At 37.0% G+C, this 19,887-nt stretch overlaps 1 protein-coding gene across 1 annotated transcript; it reads left to right on the top strand.

Moving 5' to 3' along the window:
• The first annotated feature begins 10,158 nt into the window (after window positions 1-10,158).
• On the top strand, window positions 10,159-19,436 carry LOC107791624 (protein disulfide-isomerase 5-1). The gene is made up of 5 exons (XM_016613716.2): window positions 10,159-10,415; window positions 11,847-11,905; window positions 14,331-14,506; window positions 18,787-18,892; window positions 19,108-19,436. Exons 1-4 carry the CDS (start codon window positions 10,296-10,298, stop codon window positions 18,879-18,881), a joined length of 450 nt encoding a protein of 149 aa, XP_016469202.1. The 5' UTR covers window positions 10,159-10,295; the 3' UTR covers window positions 18,882-18,892; window positions 19,108-19,436.
• Window positions 19,437-19,887: the final 451 nt, after the last annotated feature.

Genomic DNA, 19,887 nt, shown 5'->3' with positions numbered 1-19,887 from the left:
TCTACGGTACATAAGTGGTTATTCCTGCCGAAGTAGAAATCCCTTCTCTAAGAATCATACAAGAAGCTGAGCTCAGCGACGCAGAATGGGTACAAAGTCGCTATGAACAACTGGCCCTCATTGATGGAAAGAGAATGAATGCAGTATGTCATGGTCAACTCTACCATAACAGAATGGCAAGAGCTTTCAACAAAAAGGTCAGACCAAGGTAATTTACACTAGGGCAGTTGGTGCTAAAGTGAATTTTCCCGCATCAAGATGAAGCTAAAGGGAAATTTTCACACAGTTGGCAAGGTCCCTACATGGTTCATCGAGTATTAACATGAGGAGCACTTATACATGCAGAAATGGACGGGGAGATTTGGCCAAAACCTATCAACTCAGACGCAGTCAAGAGATATTATGTTTAGGATTGTTTACATTTCTTCATTTGATATAACTAAACTACGCTTGACCTGATTCCCTTTTAAGAGGGGATACGTAGGCAGCCCTGTGGGTTCGGTCACATATTAATAAAATCTTCACTTTGCCATGATCAGAAACTGAGGCAGAATTTTGAGGAGGGCCCTCAAAATTCTAAAGCAAGTCCAGCCAACTTCGTCATATGCGAAATAGCCAAAGTATTGTCAAAAGTATTGCATTTAAACTGGGGCAGAGTTTTGAGGGTCATCTCTAAAATATGTCATAGTCATCGGTTCATCTAAATTACTTGATATCGCATACTACTACATTTTCAAATAACTATATTTATCAAATGCATGCATATTATTTTTCGAAAAATTTATTTCTATGACAACCAGATGTTAACTAGGGTAACTCAAACAGGATCTCAAGGCAGAAGCAAATATAGAGCAAGAAAACAAAAGCACGAACCAACCTTCCCCACAGAACTCATAATTTTTCTTTGGATGCAAGCACGATAAGACAACATTATCCGCAGATACATCAAGTCACTACCTTCATGACGACAAATTACCTAGCGCAAACACCTCCAGCTAAGAAATACTTTAGTTTCTCACTGTCACTCATCGTTTTCTTGCATAAGGCTAAGCGTTGCCTTTCTTCGCATGAGACTAAGCATTGTCTCTTCTTCTTGCATGAGGCTAAGCATTGCCTCCCCAATTGCATAAGGCTAAGCAATGTATTTTCCTGCATGCGACTAAGCATTGTCTCCTTTTCTTGCATGAGGCTAAGCATTGCCTCCCTAATTACATAAGGCTAAGAACTGCCTTTCCTGCATAAGACTAAGCATTGCCTCCTCTCCTTGCATGAGGCTAAGCATTGCCTCCCTAATTGCATAAGGCTAAGCACTGCCTTTCCTGCATGAGACTAAGCATTGTATCCTCTTCTTGCATGAGACTAAGCATTGCATCCTCTTCTTGCATAAGGCTAAGCACTATCTTTCCTGCATGAGACTAAGCGTTGTCTCCTCTTCTTGCATAAGGCTAAGCATTGCCTCCCTAATTGCATAAGGCTAAGCATTGCCTTTCCCTGCATGAGACTAATCATTGTCTTCTCTTCTTGCATGAGGCTAAGCATTGCCTCCCTAATTGCATAAGGCTAAGCACTGCCTTTCCATGTATGAGACTAAGCATTGTCTCCTCGTCTTGCATAAGGCTAAGCATTACCTCCCTAATTGCATAAGACCAAGTATTGCCTTTCCCTGCACGAGACTAAGCATTGGTCCCCCCCCCCTTGGCATAAGGTTAAGCATCGCCTTTTCCTTGCATAAGATTGAATACTATCTCTACTATGCTACCTAAGACCTAGCACTATCCCTCTCTTCACCTAGGGCTAAGCACTGCCCTCATCTTACACAAGACTAAGCCTTGTTTTGTCTCACATTCGCATGTGACCAAGCGTCATATTTTTGCATTTCATGGGCTGAAACATTGCCATTTTATCCAAAGGCATCATCCTCATAGCCGGGAGACACCATGCCATGGCCTGAGGATCTCTCAATATTGCACATCATTATTCAAAGGTGTCATCGTCCAGAGGCACCATCCTCATAGCTCGAGGACACCATTTCATGGCATGCGAATCCCTTGTCATACACTTCATGGCTCAGGACATCATGGTCTGAGGACGTCATTCTCACCGTCCAAAGACAACCTTCATGGTCCAAAGGGAATTTTCATCACGTTTATATTGTCGCAATAACCCATATATATTCGCATGCGCCGTGTTTTAAGTTTTGCAGGTAACCCAGGAAGTAATCGTTCTTCGAACAGGAGCAATCTTCGCTTCGGTTTCCGTTCATAACGTTCACATCCTGCAATTGGTTCAACCATAACTGACCACCATCAATTACCTGCCTTTTACTATATGACCGTTCAGATATTTGCTCGGTGATACATCCGTAACGTTTCAAATTCACATTCATGACTCCGCAAAAAATTATTTGATACTATCCTACCCAAAAGAACCCTTTCCGAAACATACGACAATTCCTATAGCAACTCTATCGGTTTCACTCACCGTTGGATCCAGAACTACACACGATCTGATTCCCGTAACACCAGGGATATGTAGGCAACTCAAGAACCAGGGTTCGTCCCCCAATTTTTAAAATCACATCATTCTTCACTCAATTCGGCCAAAATTGGTCATCATTTTCTTTACCTGATAACTCTTTCATCATTCCCGGGTAAAGAGGGGCAGCTGTTAATACCCAATTTTGCCCTTGTATTTTCTCAAATAATATATATACTTTCAAAACATCATTTTTTGTATCATTATTTAACTTACAAATCTATACCAGCATTTTGTTTTTATAATTTTTCATAATTTTTAGAGCTTTTAAATTAATTTTTCTGTACTTAAATTACTTGAATAATTATTAATTACTCGTTCAGATTATTTTGTGATGACCTAGTTACCTAAAATTATTATTTTGCACCTATAATACACGTTTCATATATTTTTACTTCATTATATATAATTACATTGGCATTTTTAAGCTATTTGCATAATTTTATAGTAATAGCCTATACTCATCCATAATTGCTTTTATTATGTTATTTGTGTCAAAATAGCATTTTTATATTTTTATAACGCTAAATTATTATTTATAATTATTTTAGTGCATAAATAGTATTTTTATCTATTAATCATTTTTTATAAATTATTTTTAATAAATTTTGCATATTTAAATAGTAGCCCAGATTTAAACCAATTTTTTCGGACCAAAATGGCCCAGCACCTTAGCCCAATAAACCCAAAGCCCAAACCAGGCGACCCTTGTACCCAACCTGGTCGTGACCCACTTAATAACCCGCCCTACTTCCCCGTTTGATCTTGGCTGTTGATCATAAATGATCAACGGCCATAATTAACTTACTCGTTCCTTTATATTACCCCTTACCCAAAACCCTAACCCATTTTTACTAACTCGCCACCCCTAAACACTCAATCTCCCCTTCACTCTTCTGAAAAACCCTAGCTGCCTCCCCTTAATTCCCTCTCCTAATCCCAGTGATAATGGGATTCCCCCATTATTTACTTACCATATCAATGTTCCTTTGTTACTAGGTGTTTATTCATGGTGTTACATAAGTACTTGCTCTATTTTGTCAAGTGTAAACCTCCAAATCAAGGGAGATTAGCTTCACCCTTCAATATCTAGATTTTATTCCGTCTATATACATTCATGGCAAGGCGATATAAAGCCGATTCACCAACTCGATTCCTTGATTTTTGTCGAATTAGGGTTCAGAATTTTTCACTTTTCCTTTTACCCATTCCATTACTGATAGCATGTGGTACTTTCTTTTATATTTACACTTGATTGATTGTTTCCTTGTTTACTTGTTCGATTTTTGTCACTATATAAACCCCTCCCTATTCCCCTTTGAGAGGGAGCCGAATCGCTAGATTTTTACTAAAAATTGGAGCTATCACTTTATTGTTCTCTCGTTCTCTTGTTCTATACCTTGATTCTTGGCCGGCTGAAAGCTAAGGCCCCCCGAATTCGACTTTTCAACCTTTTCTTGGTGCGAGCACTGCCCGGGGTTCCTTTGAAGCCCTTGGGAACTTTGACGCATTGAGATTATGGGTTTTTGTTCTTTGTTGATACTCAGAAACATTGTGAAATTTGTTCTTTCTTATTGTCCGTTTAACTGGTAAGTCACTTGGCTTTGCAATTTCGTTCTTATGTGTTTATGATTGCACATTCTTACCTCTGAAATTCATGGCTTAATGTGTTTTTGGGCTACTTTTGTGTGCAACTTTGATTAGTTTTGCATTTGTTTTGAACCTCTTTAGCATTTAATTTTACCTGATGCTGCCAATTCTGATACATGTTTATGCTTAATCTGAATAATTTGAACCCTCTCAAGTGCATTAGTCTACTATGTCAATACCTGAATGCCTATGTTTGCTGTTTGACACGAGCTTGCTTTCCCACTCTGTTCTGAATCTCTGTAATGACAGACTTGCACATGTAATGTGTTCTAATCTATGTTAAGACCTTTTCTATCAACTATGATATGCTCCCCTGTTGATGTGTCTCACGGCATGTCTCTGTTTTGCTTAATCCTATATCCTTAGTAACTGTTTGAAACCTTTAGAATGGTTATATTAGTTTGCGTTTCCATACCATGTTTGATACTTTTCTGCTTCATGATATAAGTTAACATGGTTGTCTTATGATATTGTGATGAATCCTTAGCATAATTTGGACCTTTAAGCTTTAAACCTTTTAAGTTAGTGCCCCACTTAGACTTGTTTGATAATATGCACCTTAGTATGATAATCTAATTGATCTTGTAATCTCAAGGAACTTGATTCTCCTCCAACTTCCAATGTGCTTTTTGCCAATATGTTATTTTTGCTAAGTGTTGCACCTGCTTCTAAATCTTCTTGACCTTTTTGATTAACTGTTTTGTGTTCTCAACTTTGCTATGTCTGCTTTCTAAACTATAAGTGTATTTCCTCAACTTCTGTCCCTTCACCACTGTCCATTCCCTCTTATTTGTTACATGTGCTATTCTGAACCTATAAATCTTGACCGGATGAAAGCCAAAGCCACCAAGACTCTTACTACTGACCTCCCTAGTGTGAGCACTGCTCGGGGTCTATTTGAGACCCTTGTGAACTCTGACACATTAGGATTTGGGGTCTTTTAGCCACTCTCTTTACTACTAAGACCTGAGCTATCTCTGACACTCAGCTATTTCTTCATACTATCTACTGAATATGTAAACTGGTTGGTTTAAGTGATTCAATGTCTGGGTAATATTGGTCAATCTATGGCTGTTTGGTTTGGCATGAGTTCTCCTATGGCTTATGGGTTGTGCTGATGAATATAGTTCCCTGTTGGGAATCTGGGTATGCTATGTGAGAGTTGTTGAAGGCCCAGACAATGCTGGGTATTTCCTTTTGGGCCCGCTATGGCCTACTATCATTGCTTGTATAATATTTTGTAATTACGTTTATCACTGGGTTTGTAATAACTCTGTAATGAACAATTGGGGTGATAGTGAAACTAGGGAACGAGTATACTTTGATATTCGTATGCAAAGATAGAAAATATGCCCATAGGATTCATGTGATTTACTTGTTATCCGACTTGTTGTATATGCAATTTAACTTCCACTAGTAGAAATCATGCCTTTAAGAAACTCACACACTTACATAACTTGTCTACCATCAAAGCACGGGTGCAAACCCTCTATTTATTCTACTGCTATGTGCTACTAGACAACATACATGAAATAAATGCCAGTGAACTTTCTTTAGATTTGTATGATTATAGCATATTCATTAGATACCCTGCCTATAGGATCTCACTAGCTTATGTTCTATTTTCACTTAGAAATCATGCCTATAGGACCTTTACTAGTCAATTATCTACTGTTATTGTTATTGCTCCGCCTAGATAACCTGCTCATGGAGGTAAAGTGTTATAAAATCAAGGTTTGATTGTCAATTGTTAGAGATCTTGCCTATAGGACACTGCCATTCGCTTAATATTATTTATCCCCTTGTCAAGGCTGGGTTCCCAGAACTATTTTCATTTGCTTAACTATGCCAATATTAGATATCATGTCTGTAGGACAATGTCACCTTTCTAAAATTGGTATCTAAAACCATCGTTAACAACAAATGGTTTACTGCTTCCTCGTCTAAGCCACTAGAAGTAGTAATGTCATATATGCGCGTTTGAATCTAAGGTCACATAGAAACCATGTCTATAGGGCTTAATGGTTTCTAATTGGCTTCAGTTCTGAAACTGTCCAATGCTCAATGTGAGAACCTATTTTACGTGCATTTGTTGTCTAAGTGTGAAGGCTAAGTTGAGCCTTTAACTGCTCTCATTTGAAGTCCAATTTGTTTTGTATGTCGCCTAGTTTTATCATTTTGAGCAGCCTAAGTTAAGTCTAGAACCACCCTAAATAGAGGTCCAATACCTCATGGACCATAGGTATGTGACGAGTAGTGCACGCATTGGGCACGACTTAGAATTGAATTAGAGCGCTTAGGTAAACAACTTTAATATAGTAATCGGGTAGTAGGAGATGATAGTCTGTGCCCGCTGAATAATATGAGTAATTTCCTACCTCAAGGGAGTTACGAAGTATTATTTATGTTGTATGGGGTAATCCTTTAGGCTAAAAAACTTAAGACCCCCTTCTCTTCTTTATTCGTTTAACATATAATATAGGTTTAATAGTTATATCCTTGTAATCCTTACTTCTCATTGTGTTAGTAAATTCATTTGACCCGTACTCTCTTTGTTTGTCTTGCCTAATTATAATCCACATAGTTTTAAGTTCGGCCGGGACCCACAGTTGTGGACCTCAAAGAGTGCCTAACACCTTCTCTTTGAGGTAATTTGAGCCCTTACCCAATCTTTGGTGGCGTTGACTAGTCAAACATAGTTATTTGCATAATAGGTGCCCAAACGCACCTCAAAATCGTTAGGTGGCGACTTTTCTCTTTAACACTCTATCTTTCATTTAAAAGTGTTGTCGCACGTCGAAAACCCACTTTCGTGAGAAAACAGAGCGCGACAACCTACAAATAAAGAAAAGTAAGTGAAACTTATGCGTGAAAAAATGCTTGAACGGTAAGCAAATCGGTGAGCCAAGAAGACGGTTTACCATGAGTACGAGCCTCCCACCGGCCCTTTGACAAATCGCGCCATGCGCGCTCGGCATATGTTGACATTGAAACCAGACTCCTGACCCAGTTCTCGAGATGGGGAACCGTACCCGGCATCCAAGCAGCGGTTGCATCAAGAAAAACAGCGATAAGAAAGAATGAAGAAGTAAAAACAACAAAAACTAAAAACAGGATCACACTTACGGTTCATATTCCATTTATCGGGAAATGGCATACTCTCAGCCGGGATTAGGTCCGAGGTCTTCACTTGAACGAACCGGTCCATCCAACCTCGATCTTTGTCTTCATCTATGCTCGAGGCTAACGCCTTGGTGGCCCGGCGTTGAAGCTTTATCTTCCCACCTCGGTAAAGTCGAGGGCTATATAATCTTACGAGGTGGTCGAGGGTGAAGGGAAGCCCGTCGATTTTGCTCACAAAGAAACAAAGTAGTTTTACAATCCTCCAGAAAGAAGGGTGAATTTGACCGAGGGTCACCTGGTATTTCTTGCAAAAATCGACGATGACTGAATCGAGGGGACCCAGCATGAAAGGATAAGTGTAAACTCTCAGGTCCCTTCCACGTGGGTAGTGATCGCCTCCTCCAGTGCCGGTATCACAACCTCTTTATTTTTCTAATGGCAGTCTTTTTTCACCAGGTCAAGAAGGCTTTTTGGTATCGAGCATATATATCTCGATACCGGCTCGCATCGACCAGCAACCGAGGAGGGTTTCTCGACCATAAAATCGGAATCAATAACGCACTCCCCGGGAACAAGCTCTTCAAGGCGTTGCTCCACCACTGTTTTCTCGCCGGCCGGCCGAGATGAGGAAGCAACCTCTTTCTGCTGAACAGTTTTAGATATTTTTGCCATCTAAATTTTTATGAACAAAGAAGAAGGGAGAGTGAAGTATTTGGTGTTTTGAGAAGAACAAGCGAAGAAATTCCAAAGCCTGAAAATAGAGAGCTTTGGGGAAGGCGAAGAACTGTGAAGATTGGAATGAAAAGAGATTTGAAGGTAAAAGTTTAAAATAATGAAGAAGGGGGCTATTTATAGATTTCATAGTGACGGTTCAAAATTGACAGTGGCCGACCATCGACTGACGTGCATTTAATGCCTTGGTAACTGGACCGACGAGACATTTGTCACATACATCACATTCGGGCTCGTTGCAGACGTCAATATGTATCTAGTCAGAGGTTGAAAAATTATATCGTTTCTCGCCACCTTCTTTCCGAGAAACGAGGGGACTATCTGTATACGGTCAAAACCGAGTTTGCCCTTCGTGCGACTAATCAAGATTGGAGCATGATGGACCGAAATTCGTCATTATAATATCGAGTTGTGATGTGAAGTTGGAAGGTCGAGTTCGAGACCCAGAAACCGATCAGTACCGAGATCGAGTCAAGTTCGAGCTCGAGACCCATAGACCGATCAAATACCGAGATCGAGTCAAGGTCGAGCTCGAGATCCAGAGACCGATCAAATACCGAGATCAAGTCAAGGTCGAGCTCGAGACCCAGAGACCGACCAAGATCGAGACCGAGCCAAGGAATAACAAAGCCGTTATAGCCGCACTTGGGAGAGAGAATCTCGACTGAAATCACGACTTGAATCAAAGGAAAAGCCAATTAATTAATCTATTGTGGGATCTCCACTATGTGCTTTTAATTATATCCAAAGTAGAATTCCTCCACTATATTAGGAGTGGCTAACATTTGTAAAGGGGAGATTGATATACATTCACACATTCTCACATTCAGAGATTATTGAGATTTACATAACATCTAGCAAATATTATCCTTTTTTGGGCTTTTGATATTGATTCATCTTGTTCATTTATCAATCATTCTCTACTCAATTAGGTCTTTGTATTCATTCCTTTTTACAGTCAATATTCAACATATCCCTACTTATTTTTTCAATTTGTACCAAGTTATACCACGTATTCTTAGAATTACGTATAATTTCAACTATATCTGTTTTTCGGATAAACATACTGAAATAAGTTATGTCAAATAAGTTGAGATTGGCTATATACATCATCACTATTCATATTTCTTCATTTATATATCGCGGTGCACCAATCAATGAGATATGTTGTTGCTTTTCTTTACATTTTGCTCATTGATTCTTGCATTTGTTTCATTTATTACGATTTAATTTTAACATTGTATGTGTCTATTTAACTGGATATTTTACCATCCACAAGAATCATTCTCAAGTTTTTGGGCATTTTTCAACTTGTATATAATTGAACATTCAAACTCTTTCAAGCAGTTAATGATTATTATATTAAGAATTTATTTTATATTCACTACTGATAGTACTTTTACACAATTAGTGTATTTTAAAATACTATAAAAAGTACTTTGACTTAATTTTAATATACTATATATATATATATATATATATATATATATATATATATATATATATATATAGTTATAGTTATAGTTTATTACCTTTAAAGCACATAATAACTAACAACTTATTTGGATGGTTGTACATGTTATATTATATTGTATTGTATTGTTATTTTAAATACGATATTTGTTTTGATTGTTACTTAAATTTGATTGTATTGTATCATTAAATCCATCGTTACGTAACAACGAAAAAGTGTCACTTTATGTAACGACCTATTTGGTGCGGTCACATCATTACCTTATTTTTTTCTCTCATCTTGCCATTTCTTATAATTAAATAATTAAATTTTATCCTTTATCCTACCTTTTTATATAATAAATTTATCTTGTACCTTATTTTTCTTTATAATATTGCAAGTTTATTCTTCATTTGATGACGCATGACGTCACAAAACGACAATAAATAATACAATCTATCCAAAAATTATATATATTAAAACGATACAAATACAATATGATATAATACATTAAGAAACGATACATAACAACCGTCCAAAGAAGTTGTAAAAGACAAATAATTTATTTATACTTTTTTTCATTAGTCAAAACTTAAAGGGATCAAACTCGAAAGTGAAGTTCACCCACAAAAGAAACAGTATAATTAAAATGGCCCATAACCTTTTGGAAATATTCCCAAACATCCTTCCCTTCCATTCTTTTTCCCATTTCTCCTTTTAATTCCTCATTCCCCAGCAATAAGTTGGAAGATTTTCAGCTAAACAGAAATTTCGATTTTTAGAATCAAACTCTGGTGCTACGATGAAACGCTGTACGCACCCATTTGTCTCTATCTTATTGTGTTGCTTCTTTTTGTTAAGTTCGATATTTATCGCCAGAGCTGAAGTCATTACCCTCACAGCCGATACGTTTAATGACAAGGTAAATAAACTTTTTTTTTTTTTGCTTCTGATAAAGCTGCTTAGTTTCTTGTTCTTAGATCAGAGATCAGATTTGCCTTCTAGAAAACTACTAGGGTTTATACGACCTGTAACATGTACATTAGAGTTTTCAAGTAATTATTGTTCTTATTTTACTGTTTGTGTTTTAGTTTGGAGATGATATTTCATTGGTTATTGAGTAGTGGTATCTAACTTTGATTTGGTTTATTGTTAATTTTTATAGTTTGTTTGATTTTTTGGTTATTTTTGCCAAAGTAGGAAATTGAATGTTTCCATATTGGGTAACCGGTTATTTGATCTAAATTTTAAGAAAAAAAATTCGTGAAAGAATTAGGAGCATCATAGGGACATTTGCGTCTCATACTATCTCAGCCAACAACAACAACAACTACGCCTCAATCCCAAGCTAGTTGGGGCCGGCAGTATGAATATCAATCTCATACGTATTTTTCTTTGTGTAATATGATTAGAAGTTGGTAACAACAACAACAACGACGCGTCAATCCCAAGCTAGTTGGGACTGACTGTATGAATCCTCAACACTCAATATCATAAATGCTTTGTTTGGTTCAATAATATTTCAATATTGCGTACTTAAGAATTATCTAACACTAGGGATTCACTAATATACTCCAGTCGTTATATCACTAATATACTAAGAGTCTTCTAGTAAGCACAAGTGTTCTAGTTGCTATCACCTTTATGGATTTTCAACTTCCATTATTATCTATCTTTTGCTAGATCTACCTGGAGTCTCAGATATTCTAAATCTTTTGAGACAACTTCTTTCCATGTGATTTTAGGTCTCTCTTCATCTTTTTAACACCTTCAATCATCATGTTTTCACATCTAAAAACCATCTGAAGGCCTATGTAACACGTGGGTGGCTAAACCATTTCAGCAGCAGGAGTTAGTAACTCAAAAGAAAAATAAATGAAATAGGAAAAAGAAAACCTTTTTCACTTCCGGTCTGGTTGATGATTATGATATTGGTTATGTAACACGTGGGTGGCTAAACCATTTCAGCAGCAGGAGTTAGTAACTCAAAAGAAAAATAAATGAAATAGGAAAAAGAAAACCTTTTTCACTTCCGGTCTGGTTGATGATTATGATATTGGTGGTTTGCACGTGGTAGGTAATCTGTAATCTCTGTTCATCCTGTTGCCGTTGATCTGGTTTAGAAGAGTGATTATCCATTGGTGGACGTAGAGTACATGTAGCTAATTTAATCAGCCACATAATTAAATATTTAAGTTTTCTTTATATATTCTGTTGATTTCTTTTACATCAAGTAGTATTCAACATTGAATTGAACAATAGTTGCAGTCTTGAGTTAGCTGGTGGTGGTTTTGTGCAACTTTTTGAATGGTGTCCATAGCCATACTCACATGTTCTTTTGGGTTTCATTTAGATAAATGAGAAGGACACTGCATGGTTTGTCAAATTTTGTGTACCGTGGTGTAAGCACTGGTAAGTCTTTCAAAACTAGTCTGCTTTAGTTTTTAATGTTTTCCCTTTTCCTCTTGTAGAAATGGTTGGCTAGTCTGAATTCTCAACTCAATTTCCAGTTGTGCCTGCTAGCTACTTTTTTGGTTCTTTAATGTGAGGAAAATTTAGGAAGTTCTCGGTAATTTTGGTGTCCAAACTGCCATTGTGAATGCGTAAAGCCTTCTCTATTAGTAGCGTAGATAGATACTCTGTGATATCCATGAAGGATCTCATTTTCCAAATTCAAATTGCTAAAGGTGCCATGATGCTTTGAGAATCTTGTAGTGCATGAATGTGGCTTGCCTCTTCACTGCAAGTTCAAGCATATTCTGTAAATAGGTGGGCCTGATTATATCTGTGGCCACAGGGAAGAGCTATGTTAAAATGATCCAATATTCTATCATTTCATTGTCAAGATTAGCTAATATGGAATCCCATTTACACTATCATCTAGTAGTACAAGGAAAGGAAATTTCCAAGATTAATGAACATTCCACGTTTCTCAAAAAGAAAAAAAGAAAAAAAATGCTAAGCCAAAGTCTCTTGAAGGAGACAATTTCATGCTGAGAGGTAAAATAAATCACCTATAATGCTTTGGCTCTGAAGACTACATTAGAAAGTTACTGTTGATGTATTTGATATGACTAAAATCCACATAGTGATAGGAATGCCATGTGAAGAAGCTTGTTTGATATTTTCATATTGGATAAAATTGAATCAGTATTTTCCCCATTTTAAAGATTATACATGTCACGAATTTGAACTTAAAGATAGTTTAGAGGGCTACTCTCACTCTATGGTCTTCTTGTGACCCATTTTCGATGACATATGCCTATCAGGATATGAATGAAATTAAAGGGTTGGGGGAAGGGGGCTTAAGTGTCACTGAACCACATAAAGGGTCAGTGTTAAGTGGAGGGTGGTTCACTGAAATATCCCTTATTCTAATTATTTACTCTTATGGATCAAATTGAGAATTTAAATTCTCTATTTTGTTCTTCTCGTTCAATGACTATTGCCGAGGTCGCTCGAACAGTGGTGCCACTGGTCAAGGAAAGGGCACCAATGAATGTTGGTTGTTTGGTGGGAAAGAGATTTGGTCGTTTGCAGATTTGTTTGGGTCAACTCAGAGGATGGTAATTGCATTAGTGACTCATGTCAGCATGCTGATACTATTCAACCAATAATTTTACCTTCTAAAGCATCCAGATGCGGGAAGCGCGGCTTAGGTGGTTTGGTTATGTGAGGAGGAGGAGCACAGACGCCTCGGTGAGGAGGTGTGAGAGGTTGACATTGGAGGGCCTACAGAGAGGTAGAGGTAGGCCAAAGAAGAGGTGGGGAGAGGTGATTAGGCAAGACATGGAGCAACTTCAACTGACCGAGGACATGACCCTTGATAGGAAGGTATGTAGGTCGAGTATTAGGGTAGTAGAGTAGGTACTCTAGAATGCTCATAACAGTAGTATTGGCACGCAGTCTCGCTTTCTGTTGGTAGTACGTTTTTATGACTAACCGTTGTTTTCTTTCATTGTTGATCACCTTACTGTCTTGTTGTTTTTATTCTGCTTTTATATGTCTTTTTGGTACTGTCCCTTCTTATCTATATTTTCATTAGTGTGGTGCTTATGCTTTCCTGAGCCAAGGGTCTATTGGAAACAACCTCTCTATCCTTGCAAGGTAGGGGTAAGGTCTGCGTAAACACTACCCTCCCCAGACCCCACGGTGTGGGATAACACTGGGTATGTTGTTGTTGTTGTAAAGCATCCAGGCCAGTGTGAGATAGGGACACTTCACGGTGCTGCTTCAGAGCGACCTGAGTGGTGAAGTACCTCTGGAACCACTGTTAACTCAAACTTTTGCGATGTCTTTAGTGTTATTACATCAAAAATACAAATTAGTTAGATCTTCATTATTCTTAGAACTGATGATAATGAAATGCTGAAAAATCTAGCAGTTTTATATCTAGTATTTTACATACTGACACTCTTCTTTAGTTAAAATTTTCACATGTAGCTTTTGGCATTTTGACTTGTAGCTAACTAATATTTTTGGTTATATATGGCAACTGGTAAGAGAATTAACTGGATGATAGACCTAATAGTCCCAAGTGCCAGTACCATACTTTTCAAGAGAACAGGCTAGTCTTATGTTCATAATCATAGATGTCCAAGGACTTTAAAACATACTTACTAGTCCATCACAAGGCATATACCTGTCTGTGACTGGCTTAGTTAACTGAAAAAACATGATTCCGCAGCCAATATGTATTTGGTAAGATAATGTTGAGTTGGGTTCATTTTATTTTTTAAATTTTGTTATATATCACAAAATTAGTCCTTGATATTTCCATTGCTGTATTGTCCTAAGAAGGTTCTTTCGTTTTGCTAATTCTGAAACCTTTTCTCAGCAAGAACCTGGGAACACTTTGGGATGATTTAGGGAGAGCGATGGAAGGGGAGGATGAGATAGAGGTGGGACAAGTTGATTGTGGTACACACAAACCAGTGTGTAACAAAGTTGATATCCATTCATATCCTACATTCAAACTCTTCTACAATGGAGAAGAAGTTGCAAAGTACCAAGGTAGGAGTTTTTTCTTTGAAACATCTCTTAACTATCTCATAGTCGTTTTAAAATTTTAAGTTACAAGGATGCATAATTTAGATTTCTTTTGCTACTCCCAATTGTATCTGCTTTTCTAAATTGACCTGTGATTATATCAGTGCCCGTAGAATTTCTTATTAAAAAAATCAGTCTGTGTAGAAGAAATATTAAAGTTAGTGTGATAATATAAGGATTACATCATACTTTAAATTTGGTTTGTTCAGTGAATGAATTTTTGAACAATGTGAAATTATTAGGATAATAGTGAAGCTGTGTCAACTCTAAAACATATTTGGGGTGGAGGCAAGTGACGAGCGCAAAACACAACACGAAATTGATGTTCGCTAGTCAAAGATAGTATAGTTTAATTATCGTCTCCTCAAGGATTGGATTTAAACAACGTTCAAGTAATTTCTAGCTTAACGCTATTCAGGATGATTAACACTTTGGTTGGGATGATTAATAACTAAAATTAAACTAAAACAATTAACAATTGATCACAGAAAGACAAGAATTGAGCAACACCGAAATAATTAATAGGAGAAATAAGGGTCGTGACAGGATATGTGCAAGATGGCTATTCGGGATCTAACTCTAGTTCAATTCACTCTAATGTTCTAATGATTTTCACGAATTCACTCGATGATTAGTTCAAACGTGTAGCCAAGACTCCTCTCTCTTTAAATCTTAACTCTACGAGGTGAACTAATATAAGGCACTGTGAAACATGCAAGAACGCGTTAATGGATTAGTCTTTAGGGAAATGTCTCTCGAATATTCTCCTAACTTGATTTAATTAACAATTCAACAAGCTCTTCCGATTACTTAAAAGAGTCACTGACTTAAACCAAACAAAATAATGCAAAGATAATAACCAAAATATTTCTCTTTCGATTAAATAAACCGGTGAATAAAGTTGCAATCAATTCAAAACTCAGTGAAGCAGGCACTCGTCGCTTTTTGTCGCCTCTTGCTATTCAAAACACTGTCTCAAACAAGTTATTTTTATTTACATGTAGAGAGGTACAACCATATCATGGCATTCAACAAAGCAAAACTATGGTTGCTACTTCTTCAAATTATGCCGAGATAATAGCCATTCGTGATGCAAGTCGAGAATGCATTTGGTTGGGATCAATAACTCAATACATCCAGGAAACATGTGGTCTTCCTTTCAAAAGGAATATCGAACTACATTGTATGAAGATAATGCTGCATGCATAGCTCAACTAAAAGGAGGATGAGATAGAATAAAACATATTTCACCAAAATTCTTTTTTACTCATGATCTTCAAAGGAATGGTGAAATTGATGTTCTACTTTTCAAATGATAATTTGACGGATATGTTCATTAAAGAATTGTCAATCTCAACATTTGAAAAGCTGATATACAAGATTGGAATGCATATCTTTAAGACAATCAGTAATGTTTACCCCTTTACTATCGAAAATAAGTTATATATACCCTCTGTTTCACTTTCTTAATATTCATACCCCTACCCGTTACACTTCAACAACAACAACAACAACAACCCAGTGGAATCTCATAAGTGGGGTTTGGGGAGGGTAGTGTGTACGGAGATCTTACTCCTACCTATGAAGGTAGAGAGACTTTTTCCGAAAGACCCTCTGCTCAAGAACGTAAAAAAAATGGAGTAATAAATAAACAATAGCAACAACAATGTAATAAGATAGTGTAAGCAAATAATACAACGAATAATGATGGAGATCCAAGGAAATGAAACAATAAGAATAGTGCCAATCTCACTGCTAATACTGACATACCGTATATAAACAAGGGACTAGGAATAGGAAGGTACCTGGCTAGTACAACTACTACTAGTAAGACAAGGCAAACTCTAGACTGTCTATCAACCCACCACCCTAATTTTCGACCTCCACACCTTTCTATCGAGGGTCATGTCCTCGGTAAGCCCTCACCCATTAAATCCCCTCACCCGTTAAATCCCCTCCACACCTTTCTACACCTGTGGGTTCAAAATACCCCTCACCCGTTAAATCCCTCTCCAAAACTTAAAAACGACATGTGGCACGCCCTGGTTGCACTAAAATAACCTGCAACATTTTTTATTCTATTTTATAAACCCCACCCGACCCAACTTCTTTACTCACCTCCATCCGAATCCCCCTTATTGCAGCAGATGATGCCTTTGTTTTGGGAGAAAAAGAAATTGGAAGTAATTTGTTGTATTTCAAAATACTAATACTTCAACTTATTCACAAAAAAAAAAGAAAAAAAAAGAAAGAACTTAAACTTATCCCAAAGAATGATGGATGAGAAATATGAGAATTAAACTACACAAGAACTTCGCTTACAAACTGATAATTTCATAAGTAGAAATTTATAAAACTTATTTTCATATTTTTCTTGAATTAAAAAAAATTTAAATCCAACAACGAAAAATATATCTAGATTCAAATTTCTGAAGTCTTTCTTCCTTTGAAGGTATCGTAAAACATTCCACATTAGAGCATCACAAACCCAAAAAAGCATTGTGGAATTTCTTGTCATCAAAAGGAGAATACCAAGGCTTTAACAAGAGTACTAATGGGTAGTGAAAACAAAGAAGAGGAAAATCAAGAGAATCTTCTTTATCATCAGCAGCAGAAGAAGAGTTCATTAAGGAGTAAACAACACACTTTGTATCAAATGTTGCTACTGTTATTCTGAATCATCACTGAAATAAAACAAAGATAATAAGGGGGTGAGAATGATTTAAGTACGGGGGATTCGGGCTGGGGTTTGCCTCTTTTTCATCTCTTTGTGCCAATGGTCTTTCGGAAACAGCCTCTCTACCCCGGGGTATGGGTAAGGTCTGCGTACACACTATCCTCCCCAGACCCCACACGTGGGATATTACTGGGTTGTTGTTGTTGATTCGGACGGGGGTGGCCGGGTGGGTAAATAAGTTGGATCAGGTGGGGTTTAATAAAAAATAGGGCGGGTTATTTTAGTGCAACCAGGGCGTGCCACATGTCATTTTTAAGTTTTGAGGGATTTAACGGGCGAGGGGTATCTTGAACCCACAAGTATAACGGTAGGGATATGGATACTAAGAAAGTGAAACGGAGGGTATATATAACTTATTTTGATAGTAAAGGGATATATATGACCCTTTTCCGTTGAGTTTTTCTGGTAAGGTTTTTAATGAAGCAACATGCAATGTATATTACTAATAACTATGTAGTATTACTTTTCTTTTACTAGAATATTTTTGCAGTGGGTTTTTTTCCTAGTATGGTCTTAACGAGGCATATCTTTCTTTTTCTACATGGCCATTCAAGGAGGAGTGTTGTAAATAATTTATGGATGGATTCCCATGCTATATGTCCATCCTTGTCACTGTGCGATGGTGATTCTTACAAGCTATCTTTCACCTTTCTTTCCTATAAAAGGCCTGATAATTGAGATAGGCAGAACACACATTTGAAAGAAGAAAAGTTACTTTTTTGTGCTCTTACTAGTATTTATTCTCTTTATTTTTTAAATTTTTGTTAATTGCTTAGTTCTTGTAATGTTACTATTGTTTCACAACAATGTGGATGTGTAAGCTTAGTCGTCAAAAAGAAAACATGATAGATGGAGATGTGACATAGACTTAATAATATGGTTGAAATGGAAGAGTGCTATACGATAAAAAGCTAACTTAAAAAGTGAATGACAACAACAACAACAACAAACCCAGTGCAATCCACACAGTGGGGTCTGGGGAGGGTAGTGTGTTCGCAGACCTTACCCCTGCCTTATGAAGGAATAGAGGCTGTTTCCGAAAGACAAGTTCTATAAAAAGGTAGTGAGAATATCAACGTTATACGGGAATGAAAGTTGGGCGTATAAGGCTCAACATATCAACAAGATTAGTGTTGTAGAATTACGGAGGTTAAGATTGTTATGTGGTCACACAAGATTGGAAAATGTTAGAAATAAGCACATAGGGCGACTTAAGATGGTTTGATCATGTCTTATACTGAAGCTGACTAAAAGGACCCAAGGATCTTTTAATATCAATGAATATTTTGCTAAGTACTCACTGCTACTTCATCAAAAAGCTGTAAATATAGGTAAGACAATTGTTAACATATATCCCACTTGTATCAAAACATCCTTTTAGCTCCTTTAGCATCTATCATAACGTTAAGACAGTAATACCATAAAATGCGATAAGCTGGTCTCGCCACTGCATGCCCATTAACTTGTATTTGACCTGAAATCCTGTATTTTACATCTGTTGCTGTAGGACCAAGAGACATTGAATCGCTGAAAATTTTTGCATTAGAAGAAGCAGAGAAAGCCGCCACAAAAGCTGAGGCTGGTGATGATAAAGAGTTATAACTTACTGTCAGGTAAACTCTAAAAGACGGAAAGCTCTAAATGCCTCCGTCTTCTGTATGGCTAGATGCAGGATCTCCTTTTTATCTGCATTTCCATCTCAAAACGTTTGTTATCAGTGGAAAAGCCATGTATACCATCCTCCTCCCTTGTGGAGTTTCTCTTGTAATATTATTTTATTTATACACATTTGCAAGCTTCCCACTGAAGTTTGGTTTAATACTGATAGGTAAAGGTGCAGCTTTTCCATGTTTCACCAGGACTGTTCCCTAAGCAAAATCCAGAAAACGCTAGAATGGATGAAGATTGACAGCGAGTCTTCTTTTATAGTGGCACTGGATTGGTGATTCCTTCTTATTCTCCTAGTTTTTGTTGTCTAGGATTTTGTTAATCTGATTAGGCTGACATTGGCTTGACGAAGAAGGAGCTAATTTGTTAAAATGATTACTGTAAACTCTAAAGATACTCGAAAGAAAAAGGAGATTACGCGGAGATATTAGACATGAAATTTTGTTATTCTCATTTTTTGCAATGAGCAAAGAAGTCATTTTTAGCTAATGTAGTGGTAATGACAAGCCCACAATATAATGCTCTCTTTGCGTCCAGGAACAACATCAAGGGGATAAAATTGTCACAGGACGAAATACAGAAGAAAATGACAAGTAAATATTAACACAATATGTGTTTCAAGATATTATTCTGAAAATTTCATTTTCCATCTCCTTTTTTCCATATAAAAGTGAGGGATAACTTGCTGTAGTTAGACCAAAACTAATAATGTTGGTGTCTGCTCGTCTCCTCAGCATCCAAACCCAAATCCCTTAAATCTCTCCTTTTGATGGCCTTGACTTAGCAACTGCTATTTGTTCTGCGATTTGTTTCCTTAAAACAAAAGCCCTCCTGTAACATTTTTGCCCACTACTTAAGAAAGATACTTAACAGATAATAAGAGTATTTGTCCGATTATCATTTATCTCTCTTTAAACATTTCACTTAATTAACACTTCAC

This window comes from Nicotiana tabacum, chromosome 9 (genome assembly GCF_000715075.1).
Source record: "Nicotiana tabacum cultivar K326 chromosome 9, ASM71507v2, whole genome shotgun sequence".
Lineage (NCBI taxonomy): Eukaryota > Viridiplantae > Streptophyta > Magnoliopsida > Solanales > Solanaceae > Nicotiana > Nicotiana tabacum.
The sequence above is the reverse complement of the archived record's forward strand: the minus strand, read 5'-3'. Positions and strand labels throughout refer to the sequence as shown.